Source organism: Aptenodytes forsteri, unplaced genomic scaffold, assembly GCF_000699145.1.
Source record: "Aptenodytes forsteri isolate BGI_AS27 unplaced genomic scaffold, ASM69914v1 Scaffold3, whole genome shotgun sequence".
In the NCBI taxonomy this organism is placed as follows: domain Eukaryota; kingdom Metazoa; phylum Chordata; class Aves; order Sphenisciformes; family Spheniscidae; genus Aptenodytes; species Aptenodytes forsteri.
In genome coordinates this window covers 2,946,292-2,970,376 of record NW_008795283.1, presented here as the reverse complement: position 1 = coordinate 2,970,376, position 24,085 = coordinate 2,946,292, and the positions used below count along the sequence as shown (strand labels likewise).

General features: G+C 40.0%; 1 protein-coding gene across 1 annotated transcript in view; it reads left to right on the top strand.

Moving 5' to 3' along the window:
* RAD51B (RAD51 paralog B) overlaps positions 1 to 24,085 on the top strand; it is a 421,765-nt gene that overhangs the window by 194,008 nt on the left and 203,672 nt on the right. Inside the window, exon 8 of the mRNA XM_009279297.1 lies at positions 4,661 to 4,757. Coding sequence (XP_009277572.1) covers positions 4,661 to 4,757 — 97 coding nt within the window. The remainder of the gene's footprint in view (positions 1 to 4,660; positions 4,758 to 24,085) is intronic.

Below are 24,085 nucleotides of genomic sequence, written 5' to 3'. Positions count from 1 at the left end.
AACCAGTTGCAAGTGAATAGGCTGAAAGGTTAAAGGCAATGGTTCATTAAACTCCACAGGAGACTGCGTGGGGCAAATTTCCAGTGTTACTGAGCTGTCTAGCTGACCTTTGCATCTTTTTTTCTCTTCTTTTAGCAGTGGAGGATGTTTTCCATTCATGCACAGTCACTGGCTGAAGAAGCCCTACACCTTTCAGTCATCACAAGGTAGAAACAGAAAGCAATAACACAACCTCCTTACCTGTTGCGCATGTCAGGACACAGTTGTGTGTTGCGAGGTGTAATGTTTTTTGTGACTCTTAGTGCCTTAGTGGTAATGAAAGTACCTCTGGTAACGAAAATATTTTGTTCCATTAGTTGATGGTGGAAATAGGAGCCCCTCTTAAAATACTGGGTATTTTATAAAATACGATGTATTTTAAAATACTATGTATTTTAATGTGATAACATTAATATATCGTGTAGCAACATTCTCACTGTTGAGTGTTCTGCTGGCAGATAATAAACTCATGATTGGCATTGAACATTTTAAGTGGAAGCTATGCTTGGCTGGTAATGATGTCCAGTATCTGACAAAAGGAACCACAACAGAGGCAACTTTTCCTTACCTACTTAGACTGAGGATTTGGCAGGTCTCCTGTACTAAACAGGGTAAATCTAATCTGTACTTTAATGGCAAATCTCCAATGAAAAGTTGAGGAAGTGCTATTGCTAATTCAGTGCAAGGCACTCTTTCTAATAAGTCTGCTTGGACTTGTGACCCCAGCCTGTTTCCAGGCGCTGTTTAGCAGTGAGAGGTGGTTTCTTTCAAGTGTGGCACCTAGCAGACCAAAGGGAGATATTCTAACCTTCTTCTTCATAATGTTGGTGATTTGTAACATATGGGATCATTAAGATCAGAACTAGCATTATATTCTGTGCACACATGTATGGATCAATGTATGAGGCTCAGCTGATTCTGTCCATGCACAAATGTGATTACTCATCAGAAAGTCACACAGCTGTTTCACTCCATACCTCCTTTGTCTACCTGTATATTCTCTCCAAATCACACTTAGGCTTAACTGTCCCCTCAGATACCTATTTGCAACTCTCTGAATACATTGAACCATTCCAAAGGATAGCAGAATGGAGTGTAAGCATGTCTTTAAGATTGGTGAAGGAGACTTTGGGGAGAAGTTAACACATTCTTTAGATGAGACACTAGAATCGAGTGGTATCAACATTCAGGGCTTCAAGTTGAATGTCTGTAGGATTGGGGACTGCTGAAAACATAGGGTCTTGTTTGAACGGCACTATTCACTGCCAAAGTATTTGTGATCAAAGTTTTACTCTGGGAAAAATAAAAGAAATCTTAGTACTTTCCAGTAAGGGCATGTGATTAAAGTTTTGAAGATGTATGTATTCAGAGGAGTTCTCTAAATCTGAGTGCCTTCACTTTTTTCTTCGGAACTGGAGCTGAGTAAGAGCCAGCCTTTTCCCTTTTGTTAGCAACCCATAGCTTGTTTGAGCCAGTGAGAATTTGGAGCACTCTGCACACCTGCAGGGTGAGGTTCAAACTGTATTATGGTAGATGCACAAAGATGAATATTGGTTGTTTGATAATAGGAGTACCTACACCCGATGGAAGAATTTTGCAGTAAGTGAAGCTGCAGAAGTGTGACAGGGAATTTGATGTCAAATTTAGTGCTTAGCTAACAACCTCTTGGCTTGTACTTATGGGAGAACCGAATCTCTGTGTTGGCTCTGCAGGCTTGCAGAAATGAAGATTAATTCTCAGTTAATTCCAAAATAAGCATTCTCTACATGCATATGGCTTTGTCTCAGAGGAAGCGTGCTTATTCAAGATAGTATTTAAACATGTATTTAAGCAAATGTTTAACTATCAGTGAAGTCACGGAACTAAGAATACACTTAATTCCCATCCTCAGAGCAAGCCAGAGACGAACATTTACTTGGGTAGGACTCTGCATTTTTAAACTGACTTTTTAAACAGTATAACGGGGTGTCTAGGATATTGTTAGTATTGAATAGTTATTGAAGGACACATCAGAAATTGAAATCTAAGTTCAGAGGTGTAGCTTGAGTTAAACATAAAGGGTAACAAAGATATACAGTCCTACAGTGAACAGTGCTGTGGCGTTCCTGGTTAAAGAGGAGGCCAAAAAAGCTCAAAGATAAAAAAAATGCAGTTGCATTATTCTTGTTGTTCATTTTTCTTTTGATTTTTGAAGCCTTTAAAGTTAGTTCCTTTGAAGGAGAGCAATATGAAATATGGTGTGCTTAGGTCTTTTTTTCATTTAAAAAAAGATCCTTAAGCACAGTAGCTTTTCTTTAAAATGTGGTGTATAAATAATAAAATACGTGATGGCACAGTACAAAGATTATCTTGGCACAGGTCTGGGATGACTGCATTGCTTACAGAGCGTTTGACACTTGTGAATAATGTGATCATTGCAAAAGTGTGCCAATGAAAACTTCATATCCCACCAGTACATGTGTGTATAACTTTAGTGTGTTCTGTTTCAGCACATTTTCTAGTACTGGATCGAGGAAAAGCTTCAGTGTTGTGCCATATTGTTGGTGTATCTTATGCCTGGTTGCCAGAAGAGCCTCAATGGATAAGTGAGGCTGTGGGTTTTGTGACACAGTGAAGACAAAGTGAAAGCAGTGTTAAGAAGGAAAGGTCTTGCATCCTGTTCCTTATCCCTCCTGACTCTTGGCTACCCCCTCCTTTTATTTGCCTTGAACCAGTTTTGATGTTCATCCTATCACAAGGACGAACTCGCTCACTAAAATGGAAGATAAGTACCCTGGCATGAAGAAAGGAAAAAGTGACTTTTTTCTTGAATCTTACCTTGTAATCTGATGAACGGGACAGCCAGCAGTGGCTGCAAGGGGTTGTGTGTGCCAGGCCCTTTCCTCTCTGCCTTTGGGTGCTTATAGGTGCACGCAGCAGCTCTGGGGGAGACAGCAGAGGGGTGTGATGTGTTTCTTGTGTGTTTGCTGTTGGCAAGTATTGCAAATTGTACCTTAAGAACTTTAGCCTGGGTGTAAGACCAAACAAGGCTGTTATCTACCATGTCCGTGTTCACTGCAGTGGTCATAAATGCCTGGTCCCAAAAGGTGCAACCTGTGGTTAAGCTGGGCAGGGTGGTGGTAGCCAGCTGAACTTTGTCCAGAGATTGCAGTCAGTAGCAGAAGAGCATGAGGGACATGACTATGGGGCTCTGAAGGTCTTGAACTCCTGTTGAGTAGGTGAAGGTTTGACTTACAAACTTTTCAATTTAGTCCTGTTGATACAGTCCGTAAAGCTCTCAGGCACCACCGTGCCTGTTTACAAGCACAGAGATGGGTGGGCTGACGTGAGCAGGGAGGAAGAGTTGTGGTCTTGGTAAAGGTCGCAGACTTCATCACATTGTTGGTAGCTCACGTCATGCTGCTTGAAGAAGATGCAATGCCCCGCAACACCACCACTGCGGTTACAACTCTGTGATCTGATACAGCTTCTGTGGGATCTTGAAATAAAAAAAGAAAATGGAGAGTGCATCGTATCATACTATTGAAAGTGTTAGAAAGTAGGAGGAAGCCACGATCAGAGGGAGGAAGGAGCAGTGGAGGGAAGAGCAGAGAAATTCTCTTCCTTTTAGCAATGGCAAGCTGTTAATTTGTTCCAGTAGCATCATGAAACTGCACCCACAGAGTACCATGTAGGATTCCTTTCTCCCTTCCTCCTGTGTCAAATACAGCTGAAGACAGGCCATTAATTTCAAAGAGAGTTTGTTTGGAGTGGAGCCTATTCTCAGTGCAAGTAGAAGGCTCATTTTGGTTCTTTAAAAAAAAAAAAAGTATTTTCTGAAGTTTTTGTCAGTCTGCGAAGTGGAGACCAATTGTAATTGCGGAAACTGTAGCTGCTTAGAGATCCAAAGCATTAGGAGATAATTGTGTTTATATCTATGCTCTTCTCTCTATGGTGTTCACAGTGCTTGCCTTAAAGCTTTCTGTTACTAGAAAAAAGTACATGTTCAAAGGTGCAAGAAACTGTTCATCTCTTGCAAGCAAGACCATTGCTCATGCTGTCAGAGGAGAGCACTGTGTGGGTACTACAGTCTATTGTTTACCAGAATCTTGTGATCCTGAAAAAGACTGAAAAATCCTCTTGTGTAGAGATAGCCCTGTGAAATTTAGTACTCTTGTGCTTCAGATCAGTGGCGAAGTATCCCTACAGCAGCTTTCTCCATGGCACTGTGTTTCAGCCAAAGGAAGGAAGTGTATAAGTTGTGTGGAAATTACTAGAAAAATAGATTACCTATTTGCCTATGAAGAAAATGATGCTTTTTGTAAGGAGCATCAAATTGTTCATTGAAGAATGAAGCTCTTCAGAACAGTAGTTTCATTTTAGGCGGCTGTATGTATCAACATACTGTTGTTTAGTATTTCATCTTTTTAACAATATCCCTTTTCCTGCACTTCTTGCAATTATCTCTTTCAGTTTCTGCAGGTAGTTCAAAATTTTCTGAGTGTTGAATTTGCTGAAGGTCAGAGTAGAGGGTTGCCTGGATGCTGTGCCTGGAGGATTCCAGTCCTCACCTGGGTTGCTCTCTGCCTTCCAGTAGCTATAAAAATTCATTTCCCTTCCCCCTCTCCCTGTCTGTTTGCAGGTTATCTTGACGAATCAGATTACCACATCGTTGAGCAATGGCCTTGCGATCCAGGCAGACCTGGTGTCTCCAGCTGATGATTTGTCCCTGTCTGAAGGTAAGAGATCCCTTCTATCAGAACTGAAACTCTACACTGACACAAATCCACATTATAACTTGCAGTCTTCTGTTGATATGCAGGGGTCTGTGAGAGTCGAGTTATCCAGTCTAACATAAAACAGTCTGGGAACAGAATTATTTTTCAGTTTCTCTGAAAATCCATTTATAAATAAAAAGAAAGTAAGTGTATTAACTAGAAGGATCTGACACTTTCTAAGGGCTGGGAATGAATTTTCGAGCCATGTCAGTTCTATAACGTTCCTCAGCATTGTACTTTCATTCACATGCATTTAGAGCATTATTTTCTCGGTCTTCTGAAGCTGCTGCTAGAATTAATACACAGGCGAGGCTGCAAATTTGATCTTATCTAATGATTATCAGTGATTCCAAAGAGAAACAGCTGGTCGCAGATGAAGGAGAGCAAATACTCAGTCCTGTCCCTTGCATTATGCTTGTCTGGTTTTCAAGTACAGTGCCTCAAACTGCAGCTCTCAATATTGTATGCATTAATATGAGGTTTTGTGTGATGCCATATACTACTTTACTACTTTACATCTTCATGTTTCTTTTTTCTGCACAGAATTAGAGACAAGCGCACATTTTTGGGGTAATAATGAGGACTTATTGTGCTAAGGAGAAAAGATAATTCTGAATCAAGTTTTGCAAATTAATACAGTAATTTCAGCTTTCTCCACTTGCAAAGAATAGTCAGAGTACCCTCAGTCAGGGACAGTTGCAGAGAAGTTTGCTATTGAGAGTTCAGTTCATGCATAGACCCAAATGTATGATGTAAAGCAATGCTCATCTTTCCTACAAAGGCATGATAATCGCATGTAGAATTCCTACTTTGTAAAATATGCGTATTTCCCCTCTTTCTCTCCTTGTTGCACTTTCTGGTGGTTCTGGTCAGCTTATTTTTGTTCTGGTTGATCACAAGCAGCCCTCTCAAGCTTGTCTGACTTAACACAAGAACAGCTTGGTGGCAAAACCAACTGAGTGGTTAAAACTGACATTATTTCTGCAACTCCTTTCAATGGACAAGAGAAAGAGGTTGAAGATAGATTAAACAGAATGTCAGAGAGTAGCAAATAACTTCAGTGTAATGCCTTAACACTGATTGATGTGTTTACTCCATAATTTTGTCAATAGGAGCTTGGGCAAAGCACAGCCCATTAAATCATTTTGGAATTGTGCTTGTGGCTTTTGTTGGCTCCATCCATTGCCAAAGTATCTCTGAAGTTCATTGCTTGAATATTGCTCCCTACCTCTGTCAGAAAGAGTTGAAATTTGGTAACTAGAGGAAGGCATCATTCTTCATCTTTATGATTTCCTTCTTGGCACTAAGTTGTTGCACATTGTCTCATTAAATGCTCTTGATCGCAGAACTTTTGCTTTTCTTTGTCCTTTGGATTGCTCTGTATGAGCTTCCTCTGAAAAGAAAGGCATAGCTGACTCTGAAGTGGAAGTAATAACAAAATATGTTCTCAGTAAAACATATTTTGTTCTTGTGGTTAAAATACTTGAAGAGTCTTTGGAAAAAGCATGGAAATCCTTCTAAATTTTCCTGCAAATATGAAAGATTCTCAGTGCTGTGTATGAGCCATAGTTCAATAGTATTCTGAAATCAGGACCATGTAAGAGATGGTATGATGATTTTTGTAGCAGTTACAGCTTATTAATGAAGCTGTCATGTTGTGTCTAAACTCTTTACCACCACTATTTTTCACCTTTTAACCCAAGAATGAGTTAAAATGTGTTGGTGCTCTGTGTGTGTTGTTTTCCTTTGTTTCTCTCATTCCTTGTTTTTAATTAAGGGTCTGAAGTGGTAAAATGTGCCAGCATGACACTTGTTGAAAATGGAAACCTTTGTTTAGCCTCAGAACAAGAACAGCACAGACAGCAGCAGTGCAGGCTGTTTCGGTAATTCAGGTTTTATCAAGGGATGCAGGGGGTGATAAACTTCTTTCCTTCTCTCCCTTCCTTCCCTTTTCTGTCGCCTAACATTGACACGGCATTTACATGCTGTGTTGTATAATGGGAGAGCACAGTGCGTCTCCACACTATGTGGTTTTCCCCTTCTGTCTTTCTTATCCATAATATAGCTGCTTCTGGATTTCCAGCTTGATTCAGTTTTAACCAGTGCTGTCTACCTGCGAGAAAAAGTGGAATTTCAGGCCGATTCAGCATTTGATTTCCATGTTTATCTTGCTATCAAAAGATACAGGTGTGGCCAGTGTTTTTCTTTTTTAACATGGAGGTGTTGACCTGTCCTGAGAAAGTCCCCCCTAATTTATTTCATGTTAGCTATTGAACAGCCTGGGAGTAGCAATACTTTAATCTTCTGACAATCTTGGGTACTTTAAGAATCCTTAATGAGTTAGTCTTCTAGAATTAGTGTGATACTCATAATACTTACTGCTATTTTACAACTGTAGGAAAGAGTAGTTAGGTGAGTAGCCCAAGTGCACAAAGTGGATATGTTGCAGAGGCAGGAATAGAGGCCAGATTCATGACTGGGTTCTTACCTCATTCTTCCTTTTCACTCATCACCATCTAAAGCTCAATTTGAACCGGTGACCTATATGTGAAAGGACCCATAACACATTATTAGTCCTGTAAGCAACTCAGACCCCTTGGTTTGTATATGTCTAATATGTTGTTTTAATCCTATCTGAAATCAGAGTCCCGTCACTGTAAATGGTTTGCTAAAAGGGTAATCTTTCTTAGAGGCAGAAATGAAAATTTCAAACTGAATGTGTTATTAGAAAGAAATGGAATGTTACAGTGGCTTTTGTTTTTGCTTCTGATTGTGCTTTAGAAGGGAATTGCTTGGGTTATGTGTTAGATTAGGCAAGAAACCAAGGAAGCTGTTCATCTGATGTGTGACAGAAAGTTAATCTGATGAACAAGCTGAAAGGATATTGTCAAGCTGTTTCAGGCTCAAAGCTTCTCTTCTGTAAAATTGTAATCTAGTGTATGAAAACCTGTGTCCTAAAAATGTTAGATTTTTATAAGAACGTTAAATGCTTTATAAAAGTAGCACTGGCTGTAAAATCCCACCACTTTTGTGGCAATGTAAGAACTGTTGAACTGTGTTTGTTGGTGGTACTTGCAGGAAATGGCTATGTCCAGCTAAATTCCCAGATCTATGCATGCTTCTGCTTCAAGACAGAAAACAAAATGCTTAGTTTGCTACAAATTGAAGTGCTGAATAAAATACAAAAGTTTCTGTACCTGTGAGCTGTCCTTGCATTCATTTGGCCTTTACATACTTGCCAGATTATCATCTGAAGGAGTTCGGTAAGTCTAATAATGTTTTTCTGCAGCTCTAAAATTCTTAGGCACTTAAGGCTGTCGCTTCTTCCCTAGGAAGCAAACTCATTTTTTATTTGTAGCCATACCATTCTTATGCAGTCTTCTCGCAAACCCTGTCATTGTAGGGGATAGACTGGAGCATGTTGTGAATACTGCTATTTCATCTTCATCCTTGCTTTATGAAATAGCCTCTGTTTAGCTCTTCCAGTCAAAGGCAACTTTGAGAAGCCTTAAAGTTTTTTTAGATTGCACAGATGGTCAGATGAGCCCAGGACTATCACTAGGCTTCAAAATGCGGCCTGAAGAATTAATGCTTTAAACATGTAAAAAGTAGCCCTTAACCCAATTAAAATAATTTAATAATTAAAAAAATAGATTTAAGCTGCATTAGGCTAAGTGAACAGTAGAAGTGGAGTGCAAATGTCACAAAAAGTATTTTGTATGACTGATAATTGATGTTTTTAAACAAGTTATCTGTGGCTGTGACTGTACTATTTTTGTTATTTTTGCAAAGTTCACATGACTGGATTTTACCTAATGTAGAGGGTCATTAGAAATTAATTCTAAGCCTAGCTGGATGGTGAAATTTGTGTGTTTCATTTGTGTGCTGTGAAGAGATAGGACAGTATGACCTACTTGAGGTCCCTTCTAGTCCACCAGTGCCTATCCTATTAATATATCTGCCAGCTGCAAGCTCTAAGTTCCTCTCGCAGACATCAAAGCCAAACTCCATCTTTCTTGGAAAAAGCTCAGGGGCATGTTGGTATGAACAAGAACAGCATCCCCTCCCAGCATGCACAAAGCGTCAGGCAAAAAAACGAATGCTGTCTTGGGCTTCTTCAGTCTCAGCTAGCACTTTCAGATATTTGTTTGGAAAAGTCAGAATTATTTTGTGTTTAAAACTGTCTGTAAACTTATGCTAGCTCTGGGGAGGCCAGCATTCAATCGTTTGCCATTTGTGTTCATCAAGCAGTTTGTCATAGCATTGTATATTTTTAGTGCACGGTGTGAGCAATGGGTTTAGTCTGACCTTTTCATCTTTGTTGCTGTGATCTTGAATTCTTTTAAGCTGTTGAGCAGAAGTAGGCTTTCGTGTTGTGGAGACTGGAGAAAATTAAGCTACCATAATATCTCCTACCTACAGGATCTTCCTACTTTAGTTTAGGGGCAGAAGATTTGAAGCTGGAATCTTTGCCTTCATTTCTTTGCTTTGCCCTTGATCTCCTGTCAGGTTGTGGTTAAATAATTTTATTCTTCAAGCCTCAGTTTGCCTTTTTTTTACTATGGGGATGTATTTTTATTTTGCAACTTTTTTTCTTTCTTTATATTTCAAGATATTCCTATGGGGAAAATAATGAGTTGACCTGCTCTTCACCCCAGAGTAAGACCAGTTCTGTAGTTTATTACTTCTCTCCCTTCAAATCCCTTTTTTCAGTCCTGGTGCTGAATGGAGAGAAAACACTGAAGGAATTACCAAGAGAACTGAGGGGCCCCCAGAGATCAGACGCTGTTGGTTGGTTTTGGTTTGTTTATTTATTGTTTTATGTATACACTTATGCTTAAGGTTGGACCTGCAGGCGACTTAATAAAAATAAAAAAGAATATTCTGTGAGAACACAAACATACCTGTTTTGCAGGAACTGTGAACTTATGAATGAAGCAGCTGTTAAACAAGTTTCTAAAACACTTCCTCCCTGTAGTTTTAAAGCTAATGCAGAATAATGCATGTCCTAGTGAAGTGCTCCAGCATGATGTGAATTTAAATAGATTAGAAAGTATCATAACACTTTGGCATGTTTTAGGCCGTTAGTATTTTAGCTGAATGCTCTGTAAACCTATTGCAGGCTGGTTTACACGCTTTTGCTTGAAAGAGGAGATAGTTTGTCTTGGATCATTGAAACAGTGGTGTTAGTTAATTATAATATTTTTTAAATAGGACAATTCATAAATTAATTTCCTATCTTTTTAATTTGAATCCACTTTGACTTTCTAAGACTGAAATATTTGGGAATAGTTACTAAACCCCTTTTTTTTGTTACCATTATGGAATAATCTGTATGGAGATTACTAGGCCTGTTTATGAAACTCAAAAACCATGTGGCATGGTGTAAGAAAGATCTTTTGACTGTGACCCTTACGTAGACCCCATGAAGGTTAGTGAATTTTAGATGTGAAAAAAGGCAATGAGTACAAATAACACTAGTGGTATTGCCAGATTATGTGGAAGGTGAATTCCACCAATTAGTCCATGTCTACGCATACTGAAGAGTAAAATTCCCCACTGAGACTGGTGTGTAGGTGTGAACCCTGAAGACTAAAACACATCACTGAAAAGGTAATGGAGTTCTCTTCCTGTTTTATGGCTTATCAAGATAGTGAAGTGCTACAGTATATCTTTTGCCCTCTACAGTCATGATGATACAGGGAAGTGTAGTGAGATTTGCCTCTGTTTTTACTTTGATATGAATTGCCACTTCTCACTTGATGGTTTTGTTGCCACTCAGGCCCAAGGCCAGCTACCCTCCCATGATGGGACAGGAGAGCTCAGTGAGTCCATCAGCCACAGGATTGTGCTTCCAGGTCTGAGCCCTGGGTATCTCTGACTTTAGTGTAGGAGTTGATAGAGTTACTCAACTCACTGGTTCCCGTTCACGTGAACTGTAATGGAACAGCTGGAGTTGTTTCTTTCTAATTCTTTATTTTGCTGCTGGACTTCATGTCTCAGCTGTCTTTTAAGAAGCTACCCCAACTTAGACTCTGTAATCCCCTTCACCAGCCAACAGTGCTGTGGGAAGCCTTTTGTTCCTTCAGGCTGTTCTGTCTTTGAGTTACTTCTCCAGCTTAAGACCCTTCATGAAAAAGACTGTTAGGCCCACATACACTGAAAGGTGAGAAAGGATCTTACCTTCCTTAACCTGCTAGAAGTCAGGATAGTATGTAGCACATCCACTTCAGGATAGGTAAGCAGTGGGCACCAAAAAAAGGAGGGACCTTGTTAAAACTCATTAATACATGTTGAAGGGAAAAATTAGCCTCCTCAAAATAGGATTTCATTCTTGTGCTTTCACTGTGTTCATGTTTCTGGTAACCGTGTGCTCCTAGCAGTAGTGAAGTCTGCACCCCAATGCTTCAGTGGAAGGAAAAAAGCCCTTCTGGCTGTTGAGAACGCCTGAAGGAAGCACACCATCATTACAGGGCCTGGAACAAATGATCCTAACCATTAGGGGAAATGATATTGTGATTGTTTCTGCATGATGCAGGGTTGCGGTGGTGTATGGAGCAGTTAGATTTCATGATAACAGTGGTCATGTCAGCCTGTACTAATTTTGATGCTATATTTCAACAAGTGGGAAGTAGTGACATAGTAACATCCAGCCAAATTTTAACGGCTTTTTAATCAAAAGATAAATCTTTCAGTAAAACAGTGTTACAGAGACTGTACGTGTCTATGGAAGTTTCAAGCTGAATGACATATGCATAATCACTTGATCTAGACAGTTGAAAACTGTCAGCAGAAGCATTCAAAGGCCTCTATATATCAGTTTAAGAGAATCTCCATTCCTCATTTCCTAATCGCCGCGATGATAGAATACAAAGTTTCACTGCTTTATTGTGGTTTCTTTCTGAAGACGTGATATGACTTACAATCATTAATCAACAATTTGTAATCCAAAAACCCTTCAGGTACATTTGCTGGGAATCACTCATCTATATAATCAGAGGCATGATAACAGAAGTGCTTATAGTCATAGTTGAGTGGTTAGGAGTTACCACCTCTCAGCTGCTAAGTAACTTACCTCAGCTGAGACAAAGTGCGACTGAGTATGTGTTGCACCTTCCGATGCAAAGTAAAATGGGTTTGCACGAATCCTGCTACTCACACTAGTTTATGCCTGTTTTCCTTTAACTACAGTAAGCTGAGAGCATGCATGCGTCAGTCACTGAGTTTCAACTGATGGCATATAGCTGTAAAGCATTGTAACAAGATTACAATTGGTCATCTCCTTATGCCCTAAAAATGTTTGAAAATAAGATTAACTCATATTTCAGTGTGGGTGAATATAGAAACTATCTTCTCTTATACAATGGAATTTAAACTTTTGTTTATACCATAAAAGTAGCATTAAGAGACCTGGTTATTTAATGGTAGTAATTCCTTCTCCTTTGCCCCTTCTTCCCATCCTGTGCAGAATAGAAAAGATAGACCAGCATTTTTACTGTGGTCCTGCAAATCAGTGGTTTAAATCGGAAACCAGTGTTGGTGGAACTGTTACAAACTAACTTATCTTTCAAATTACATCGTGAAAAACCAATTCAAGGGTAGGAAAGAGCTAAACACCATTTGTCCCCATGCACAATGACCAATTAAATTCTGTCGTAACTTATTGTGGATTATCCTTAAATCTGTACAAACAGAGGCTGAGGAGAAAAATATTAATTGAAGCTTCATCATTCAGTAGCATTCAGTCCAATTTGTTGTGGAGTTTTATAGCACCAGCAGTGGATCTCTCTTCTGGTGGGACTGGGAGGGATCAGAAGGATTTCTATACATGGGAAAACATCACTGTGGGAATCATATTTGGCTTGTGGCATTACGTGAAGCATATGGCTCACCTGCAGAACTTGAGCCAGTTAGGAGTGACCTAGGTGCAGGTGTTATGCCAAAAGGGAAGGCAAGAATGAGGGGACAGAGGATGATTTCAGAGTCTGATGCCTATGTTCTAGTTGCAGTTCCAGCTGGGTTTCCTCTGGGTTTACTGCGGGATATTTGAAAAAGTGGCTCCTTGTTAATCTCAGGCAGCCTCTTTGATTGATGATTCCCCTTAATCGTAAAAAGAGCACATTGGTGTTTCTGCTTAATTTGTGTGTATTTCCTGCTTTATTATTGTAATAATGATTTATTGTCTTAGATGATGGAAGTTTTATAACCTATTAGCCTTTTTTGGAGGTTGAAGCTGGGTGCTCTGGCATGTGAATGAACTTCTTCTCAGTGAGGGTCTGCTCCTAAAACATTACATTAAACCCAAACATAACATGATAATAAAAAGACAGTACATGGTTGGTGTGTTATCTCTTAATTTAGTGAAAATAGGCAGCTTGAGTATGAGCAGATTTTGCATGCTCCACATGGGCAAAATTCATCTAATCTGGATTCTGCTTGTCTTCTCATAATATCAGTTATACTAAAAAATAAAAATAGAGGAGCATTCAGAGAAGAGCAACCCAAGTGGTCACGGTGCTGTACAGAAAGATGGGTGAAGAAGTGGTAGAAAGAGGAAATGCCTGGAGCTTAACTAGGGGAAGGCTTTGTTTATACTGATTTCTACTGTCCTAAAATGTCCTGCTGTTGCTCCAGTCTCCCAGGCAAGCTGCAGTCTACAGAAGATTCCTGCCTAAGCTGGTGCTTAACTAGGTACATCTCTCTTCTAAGGAAGGGTAGAAAAGACAGTGGCTCAAGTATGAATAGCTCCACTGTTAACAATGGAAAATTTGTCAGGAAAAAGCAAACCCCAAAGCAGACGCTGCTACCATGTAAGCAGCCATGATTCTTTGGGAGTACTTTGAGCCAGTTTGATACCTGGCAGGGGAGTTGTTGTTTCAAGCTGGCACATGGATATGTAAGGGAGTAGTCTGGGCACATTTTAGCTGAATATCAAGAAGTTGTTTCTGAGCATGAAATCTGTTAGACCAGCTGTTCCCAAGTGGTTTCTGTTTGTGCCTCTGTTTCTGGTGGTGAACTCACCCCAGCCGAGCTTGTGACCCTAAATACTAACATAAACAATCGCATCTCTGTCAGGCTTGCGACCCCACTCTGTGCGGCTGTGACCCTGCTGGAGGTTACGACCCCTGGTTTGGGAATCGTTGGGATAGACTGTCAGATAGTCCTGCTGGGGAAGCGCTGATATGCCCCATCCAGGCCAGGATTATCACAACAAATGCCTTCAGATCTCACAGTAATTTGTAGGCCCCTGCCACCAGTTGGAGAGTGCAGCCTATTAGAGCTGACATGTCACTTTGGTACATCAGGAACATCTTGAAGATCAAAAGGTCATAGTCCTCCCACGCTGCTGCAGCCTTTCTTCATGGACTCGCCTCTTCATCTTACTTCCCTGTCAGTTGGCTGGCAGCAAGCCCCGGCTCCCTCGCGGTGCAGTGGATTTGGCCATGACTGCTGCATGTGTACCAGCTGCAACTTCTGCCCCACCACCTCTCCATCTTGCTGCTTCTCCCACGCCACCCTTTCCAAAACAGTTCTCCCCGAATACTCCTTGCCTTAATGCAGGGATTGATGACTTTCTCTCTTGCTGAAATAATTACAAGTTATATTCAAAGTAATTAAAAGCTATATAGGGCAGTGCTAGTAGAGGTGGGCTAAATCTTGCCCTATGTTTTGTAAAACTAACTCTGTTACTCATATAGCCATAGATATGAGCACAATCTTACAGATGTGGGATGCTGATGGAGAAATAAACAGAAAGCAGCCTCATGTGATTGCTGCTGTGGTCTGCAAAGCCTAGGGTCTTTGATAAGCCATGCAGACAGCCTTTTTAATATAAAATGCCAAGTTACAGATGTCCTAATTAGAGATCTCATTTTTAAGCTTTGTTCTGCTGCTATTTTAAATGGAGTTTATAAACAACAACAAAAATAGATTTCAAATTTGTTTTTTGAAAGCATTCATTACCATAATGTAAAATAGTAACATTGTAATAGCTAACTGACTTGATAGTCCAAGGCCATTGACTTCATAATTTACAGCAATGGAAGTTTGACTGGGGCATCACTGCATGAATCCGACAAGGGGAGGAGCCTGCAACAGATAATTTATTTTTACTTATTTTTTTGTCAATGGATCCTGGAAATTGCCAATGATGGCAGGAAGGAGAGAGGAGGAGGTGGTGCAGAAAAATATGACAATTGCTTATCATTTGGATAAAAAACTGTATTGCATAAAATTAGCCTGAATTCAGTCTGTGCAAATCTTGTTTCAGAGCTCTATATGGAGTGCTTTGTTTAGAGATGTTGCTGGACTGGTTTTCTATCAGGCAAGTGCGTAGAAAGCATTCACCTGAAAATGAGAACAGCAAAGTCAAGTTGTGGAGCATGTAAGCCACGCAAGGAAATAAAGTCAGAAAATCTTATGTTATAGGCTGGTTACTGTACACGCCACTCCCAAACAAAAAAATTGTTCAAAACTTTGTATCTGTAACTTGATCATCCCTTAAACACTAATTACATGTCAGAAAATGGAGCATAAAGTCTCCTCCATCTGTCCAGGTTGGGTATAGTGCACAAAGGAGCGTATCCGATTCATAGTACCTCTTAGGTAATAAGATTAATATCTCCCGAACTGAATTTACCCTTTTGATACTGAGTCTTTCATATGCCGTGTTTCACATATCATATTCTGTTGAAGCTCTGTGGCTTTTCAGTAATTTCCTTGAAATCTATATGTTGTATGTCTGCACTCTTTTGAGCTGTTCTTGGGACACGCATCAATTAAATATGTTTCTGGCACTCTTTTAATGGCATAGTTTCCCTGGAGTCAAAAACCGCTCCAAAAACTGAGATCATTTGTTTAACTTAAAAGCAAAAGGGTATGGAACTACAATTTCAGGCTTCAACAGCTATGCCCCTGTAGCTTTGAAGGAAAGGAGAAAAAATCTTGATGTCTTACACACAAAATAAATAAATTCTTGAGTTCTTAAAATATCTGATTTCATGCAGTTTTTTGCTTCCCTTGCTTATCTTTTAATTTGTTTTTTTTATATGGTAGATTTTCAACTTCTTATCGAATTTCATTGTTGGTTTTGCCTAGCGATCCAGTGGGCTGGATTTTGTCATCTGGGTCTAAGGAAGAACTGTAAATGATGTAGGATCGTTCTTAGTTAAAATTATTGATAACCAATCTGAATCCAGAATTGTATTTTAAGTAGCTGAATCTTTTGGCTCTAGGACATTCTGGGAATATATGCTGTATAGGAGTTGACTGCTATTTTTCCAAATACATCGAGAGTAGAGGTACATAAATTCCCATATTCTACCAGATCCCTCCAGTAAGATTCATTGTGTGCCTCAAATATCTCTTAGCCTGCATCTGCAGTGGTGTTTTCATTGAGATCAGTAGCGTGGTTTTGAAGCAAGTCCTCAATGTTCTTCACTTGCTGCATGTTTGTTCATTATGTGGAGTGGTTTTGATGTGCACCAACTAGAGAACTTTTGTAGGAAATTAAACCAGAAGTTCCCCTCCACACTAGCCAGTTGTGCTCAAAACCATCATGGAGGCAAAAGGATCTAAGCCAATGGCTGGTCCTCAAGCCACAGCCAGAGCAGGGACGTTCTCACCAGGGAACCAGATCAGGCGAGTCTGGAACAGAACAACGATGCGCATACAGGATAGCCATAGGGGGATCAGCACCAACTCTTTTGGCCAGCTGATGCTGTTGTGCCAAATTATTTGCTAATGTAGACTTGCTCCTTAAACAAACATATGAAACGTTTTCTCTTGCATGTTTTTATGTAAGTCAGGTGATACAGACCACTTCCAAAGATCAGTAGGAGGGGTTAGTAATAAGCCGTAATGCCTGTTGCCTCACTGTGGTAACTTGCGGTTACTGAGCTCAGGTAATGCTTGATCACAAGAAACGACAGTAGACATTTCAGCAGGATACCGGCTCAAATCCTAGCTGGTAGGATTTGACAAGCTCATTCGTGCTGAAGCCTGAGCTGCCATGTCTTTCATTTACTGTTGTTTATGCTATGAAATACGACATTCTGCCTGCCCTTGGCCTATAGTCACATTTCAGCTGCAGTGAGCATATGCCCTGAGTACCAAATTCTTGGGTCCAGTCATCCTCAGCATCTGCTGCTGAATGATCTTTCATAAGTCCCATCCAACTCCCTTTTTCCTTGCTGTTTCCTCTGTTTTTAACTTTAAACTGATAATGTTGATGTTCTGTTTTAAGAGTTGAAACAGTGGCTGTCATATTTGAGAGTTAGTTAATGTTGTTAAATTGCTACCCACTGAAGACTGCTACCCGCTGAAAGACAAGTGACTAACAAGATGGGCCTGCAATTTTTTTGAAGCTTTAGAAGTCTGTAAACCTTTTCCTGTTAGTGTTCAGTAGGAATGAAGCTTAGGATAAACTTCAATGCCTTCAAGCTAATATAGTGTCTGTCAGTGACCGAATCTGAATCTCAAGAGGAAAAAGTTCATGGTGGATTCAGGTTAAATGCCAAAAACCTCACGATCCTTGGAGCCTCTAGTTTGTTCTGTTGACTGTTCAACCAGAATAACGCAAACTAGTAAAGACTGGTCACGTTATTTTCCTCCAGGTTAGCATGAGGTAACTCCAAACAGCATGGGATCAACATGTCAAGTGCTTTATGTCCCTAGAGTTCATTGTCGTGGCTTATGGTCAACAGCTGCCCAGTTCTCCTTTTCCCGAGGGTGCATCTGCTTCTTAGTTGCTGCTAAGAAGGTGACAGTCATGTGAGCTAGCATGAAATGAGCTGTTGGGATCCTGAGGGTTCCAGCAGCAGATGAGTCACAGAGGCAGAGAGGTCAGCACAGGCTAATCTTTCTAGTATTTACCATGCACGGTGTAGATATCTCCTGAAATGAGTCTGCCTTCTGTTAAAATGAAATGTCTTTTGTCTGGATGGGAAGATCCTATGGGTGAGAGGAGGCTGTATCACCTTCATGCCATTCTGACTGTGTAAAAGACTTGGAAAACTTATTTTAATGAGCTGTGAGTTTCTCTTAGGTAGGGATACCTTGTTTGCCTCACTTGTTATAACAAGGTATTTGTGTCCAGCAGCCTGAATAGTAATTGTGAGCAAGTCAAATGGCACGTAATAGGGCAGCTCAGCCCATGCAATTTAGGGCAATTTTGAGTTTATTATAGCTTCCGCCCAGGATTTGGTTGTTGTTCTTTTGCATCAGTATTTAAGGTAGTAGAAATTCACCTGCAGTTTGGTGTAGTGCAGTTTTGAATCATATGCATTTCAAACAAACAAATAAATAAATAAATACAACTTGCTGTGTCTGTAAAACAGTGGATTTTCAGCGGACAACATGATAAAGTATTTCTTACTGTGATTGTGCTGAAAATTTTTGTGACAACTGTGGTTTCAATGAAAAAATGTTTTATCAGAAGTGATGTGTTCTGTGGAGATGTGTTTGTGCTGATAAAATAAGTCTTGAAGACAAGAGAGGAGACGAGGCTGAGGTTCTTGATCAGAACTAGAGACATGCTACACAAAATAACATCTGGGTTATTGTCTGTGTGTTTCTTTTTTTTCTCTCTCTCACCATTCTTGCACCCTCGCACCCAAAAAATGTTGTTTTGCAAGGTCTTGCTTTTGCTAAACCAGTGAAGAATAAAACAAAAATAAAACTGTTTACTAGTCAGGCCTACTTCTTAGCTCCATATGAAATTATGTGGTGTTAGTCTTGCATTTTGCACAGGTACCTGTGGTAGTGGTGTGCCATATTCTAAAGTTCCGATAAACAATTGCCTGCCAGTGGTTGCCTTGCACATAGTGGTGAGCAATCCCTACACTTAATGGTGCCATTGAAAAATATTTGAGAGCTTGCTGCCCAGTATCAGCAGTTTAATTGCTAATGATGTGTTATTGCTTCAGAATTTAATAGCTGTTTCTGGTTATTGTAAAGTTGGTTTAAACCTGCAAGCTTTTTAAAACTGAATTTGTCGCTTCCTCTTTGCAGTGTGGTTTCCTCCTTTGGTACCTTCAAAACATTGTGGTCTGGAGTGTTGGGTGAGGTGACATATCCTATTTACACTCGATTGGAAAAGACTGCGTCACAGGCACTTGAAGCTCTGTGGGGTTTTCTTAGTTCAGATGCTCAGATGTGGCTTCCTGTCATCACCTGATTACTTACTTTGAATGCTAAAATGATCTTGCTAACTTCAGTATTGTTGTCTTAAACTTAAGAAGAAGACAGGCATAGATTTTAATGTTACCTCTGTGTGCTGCCTGTTGTGGAGTGAGCGCAGTGATGATCAAAATATTACATGGCGTACTCCCTCATAGTTAACCTCAGAAGAAAGCCTCTTATTTGTCGTCTTGGCTGCTTCTGCTGCCTTTCCAGTCTTCTCTCCATCTCCAGGGCCACAATTCCGTATTGATTGAATTAGTGAGGCAATCATGCTCTTGTTGGCACACAGGCCTTTCAAACATTAAATCAAGGCCTAGCGATACCAACCCATGTCAGTAAAAAAGGCAGGAGGGCCCGAAAGGGAAAACCTTTTTTACCCCTTAGTCTTGTAGAATCATGCAGTGCCCTGACTGGTGGTGGTCAGTATAAACTCTTCAGGCCAGGGACTTGTGCCTTCACTGTCTAAGCTTTTATAGCCCTAAGCGTCCTGTTACTATTAGCTAATAATCCAAATGATGGTAATTTTGTTCATCCATTTTTATCGTCTTTTGTCTTGCTTGACCATGTAGTGGCAACAGAGTGGATATTGATACAATATCCTTCCTCTGCCCTGTCTCCGACGACGTTAGAGATGTCCTGTGCTCGCAGGTTCTGCAATCAGAATGGTCGTAACAGAACAAATAGGCCAGGAAACAAAACTTAAAATGTTAATCCAAATCTCTTTAATCCACCAGCCACTAAAAATGACCCTGACATGCTTTTCTGGCATTCCCCAAATCCTTGCAAAGGAAAGCATTAAAGCTTTCCTTTTACCATATGGTAGATGTGTTTAGTTGGAGGACTCTCAGTCAGTTTCTTGTCTCATGGAACTACAGAGTTCAGCGTACAAAATAGTGTCATTCATTGTTTATCCTCAAAATTTTAGCAGAAATGTGTCAAACACTGCTCAACAGGCTCGGCTGCAGCCTACCTGTTTAGAAAGTAGCTGGTGATTTTGGTTACCTCAGGTTCTGGAGTCTATGCTGAGATGGCTTAAAGGCCATAAAGGTTTTCTGTTTTGTTTTGGTTTTGGGTTGTTTTTTTATTTTACAAAATCAAGCCTTTAAGAATCAGACGCTTCACATTAGGCTCCTGGATAAATCAAAGTACTAAAAATGTTTTCATGTATGCTTTTTATTTCTTTTTAAAAGAACTTTCTTCCCTTATCCTTTCTTTTTCTTTCTGTGACAGTCATTAATATCACTTGCAGGTTCTTTTATGTTTCCTTCTGCATTTTTCTGTCTGCCTGTTTCTTTCTTTTCATCTACACTCTGAACACTACAGGCTGCCCAGAGCAGTTGTGCTGTCCATATCATTGGCAGTTTTCAAATCCTGGCTGGATAAAGACCTGGGTAACCTGGTCTGACATTGTAGCTGTCCCAGCTTTGGGCAAGAGTTAGGATTAGAGACCTCCTGAGGTCCCTTCCAGCTTGAAATATCCTGTGAGCCTATGATGCTACTTTTTTGTCTGGTTTATATTTTTTCTTTCTTACTATCATTTTCTATATATATTCTTCTTTGTTATGCCACGTTTGTTATACCTATTTATTAATCTATATACAAGGTTACACATTTTGATGACTCTCTAATATGTACTTAATCTATTAACTGGGGGCTCTTTCAAAAGACAGGGATCTTATTCTCTTAATAGCTAATTCCTTAATTATAAATCTACTTACTTTGTTGCTGTTAAATGTGCTGATGGTTTGAAGATTATCTTTTCTGCCAGCTCAGGTTATTAAATACTTAATAAATTTTGAGATGGAATAGTCCTGCCTGAAGGCAGGAGGAGGAAAATATTTTCTCTTCTGGAGCCCTCTGACTGATTTTAGATTGTTTTGAACAGAACTTGAAGAAATGCTGCTTTTTCCCAAAATCTGAACTCTGTAGATAGGATAATTCTGTTCCTCTTGAAATAAGCACTGACTTTCTTAATGGAAAAACTACTTTTGTTGGTATGCCTCAGCTAGTGATTAATAGCATACATACAGACCTAGGACGTCCCAATTTTTGGCCTAATGAGAACCCTGGCCTGCCAAATCTCTTGCAGTACACATCCCCTCGTAACTCACAGCCCACTTCTCTCCTCTCATATTAATCCCGGGATAACATTAAACTACCAGTAAGTCATAGCCCTCAGATGTTGACATTCCTTGAAAAAGTATCCGGGTGTCACGTCAGTGATGAACTTACTGTAACTAACCAGATGTAACCAAGGTGTGTTTAAAGTGTTTTAAATCCCACCTCATGGTCAACATTAATGTTTTCCTAACACCTAATATAGGCTAGATGAAAAGAATTTCGGTGTTTTCAGGGTATTGACACAAACAACTGTGACTTCTACTTGCATCTGTAGTTAGGAAAATATTTGCTAAGCACAGACTGTACTTTTTAATAGATTTTAGTGTTACTGTAAGGCACCAAGCTGAGACCTTTGCAAACCATAGTCTGTTTCCTCTCATCCTTGGACCGTCGAACACAAGTGGTAGTGGCACAAGCTGTTATACTGGCTTATCATTGTATTTCAGCTTTGATCTGGAGACTCCACATCCAATCAATCAGCATGGAAGCTCAGGCTCCCATTTAGTCCTTTGCTGAATTTCTAAAGCTGTTGTGAAGGTCATTGATGATGTAGATACTGCAGTATGTAGTGAAACTGGTAAGCTGGCAAATTCATTTTGCATCAGACTGTAAACAACTGTCTGATGGTGATGACATTCAGCTACTACTGACCTGTACTGGATCCAAACCAGTGACCTAAAGGTGAAACATAATTTCTCCTAGAGCCAGTCAGTTTCTTGACTTGGGCCAAACTAGCGGTCCAGCAGTGAAAACTGTATCTTACTGCATGGCCAAAGACTGAGTCAGAGACTCCAAGTACCTACAGTTGATAGACCTCAGGTTTTTGAGCTTTAATGCGCTTGGACAGAAAATGCTTGAAGAAGTTGCAGCCAAAAACTGGCAGATAGGCCTGATTTTCTGACCATCTCTTACTAACATTTCCCACCTGCAGGTTCCCTGTGGTTCTAGACTTAAAGTCCCGTGTATGATATGTGTATATATATGTGCGTGGATGTGTTTATGCCAAGCTATTTTGTTACTTATATTAGTTTGAGTTATTTCCTTGTTAGCTAAGAAGGAATGTGTATGTAAACAAAGGCTTTTGCTCTCTGTCCAGACTGTTCTCCCAGCAGCCTTACTGATAGGGTAATCCAGTGTCTGTGAAGTTCGTCAGTGATCATGCCGGGGAACCTGCTTCTGGCCTCTGAATAAATCTTGGAGCAGACAGGTCACTGATAAGGGAGAATCATGCTGTTTACACTTTCATGCTTGTGCAACCGACGTTGCAAAAGGAAACAAATAAAAGATAATGTAACGTAGTTTTTAAAGTATATTTGTCCTTTGGCCTTTACGGGTAAATATCTGATGGACCATAGGTGGACAGGGTAAGTCCCTGTGTTACACTCCTTCTGACTGTGTTTTCATTTCCAAGGTACAATCTGTTCCCCTAAAATGAAAGTTCCAATCTGTACTGAAGACGACTGTAAATGCTTGTGACTAAAAACAATTAATAAAATGGGTGTGTATGTTCCCCAAAATGTCCGAATTGGTTAAACTATTAGTGCATACAAGAATGGTGGGATACTAGGATGAAGGGACACTTTCCTTCTAAATACCAGCAGCAACTAGTGAGTTTTTTGAAGATTAATTTTCACTTGTGAATTTAATGCTGTGGAATTGTGCCAGATCCATTCCATCGATGTGATGGTTTCCCAGGCAATTCCCAAGATGGATAGCGGGACTGAAGGCTTTCCCCTTTTTGACTCAACAGCATACTTGCACACAATTTTTATGCCATATCTTCATGGCTTAATGGGTTATTCCATTTATCTCCTTGTCTGTTTTTTAGCTCCTTTTTAAAGATTAGCCATACTTCTGTGTAGTTCTACTACAGCCAAATAAAGGCAATGTAAATGAGAGGAAAGAATGCAAGTTTGTACATACAGCATAAGAAACAGACTTAAACCGTGATCCAGAGATTATCCTGGGGTGGGAAAGTAGTTGAAACTTCCTCAGCAGAAGCTGTCTTGCTAATCAGCTCTGGCAAAGAGCCTCTCGATGGGATCCTGATATGCTTTAGCAGGATCGCCAAGTAGAAAGGAGGAATGCTGTTTATTACTGTACCCGGGACTGGTAAACTTCTGCTGGAATTTGTGTCCAATTCTGATTCTCAGAGTTTGGGGGAGATATGGAAATAGTGGGGGAGAGTTCAGAAGAGGACCACAAAAACCAGTCCATGTTGTAGAAAGGCTTTTCCACATAAGACTTCAGGAGTTTGGTGAGAATGTGAGATTGCAGAGGTACTTATGCTTGGAATTGCTATTTGGCAGTTCAGTCTTTTCAGTTGTGTGGGCAAACGTGTAAGAGTGTGCAGTGACTGGAAGAAGAAGTGGTAAACTTCAGCCTTAGAAGGTATAGCTTACTAGCAGTATGGGTGACAACTTTGGGGCAGCTCATCTGTGAAGCTGGTACTCTAGTTATTGATATATTTAAGACCACATGAAACATCTGTATAGAAACAATCTTTAACCCAGCTTCTTGGGGTGCAGACCAGGGTAGCTGCTCACAGGAAACTCTTCTGGCTGTGTGTACTGCCATGATTTTACAGTAAGGGAAAATGAGACTGGAAAATGAAACGCCAGCTAAACGCAGTCCATTTGATATGTTTTATAGATGAAGGCACAAAACTTTTTTTGCACTGTAATCATTGCGTTTCTGAACAGTCTTGTCAGAACCTGGCAAAGAAGTGCATCTGTGGAAGAAGTTAAGATCTGAAGTCATCCTAAGGCATGAGAGAAAGTGCATACTTATAACTTGGTGCTTCACTAACAATATTTATATGGGTTTTTCTAGAACTTTTCTCGGAAAACTCTTCTTTGATTTTTCTAGGCACTATGCCTAAGGAATAATTTATTCATGCTCACTCATAGCATGTGTGTATTATGTTAGTTTCTGCATGCAGTGACATGTAAGCTTGGTGACGTGCACAAACCAGCCTCGTGTATCTA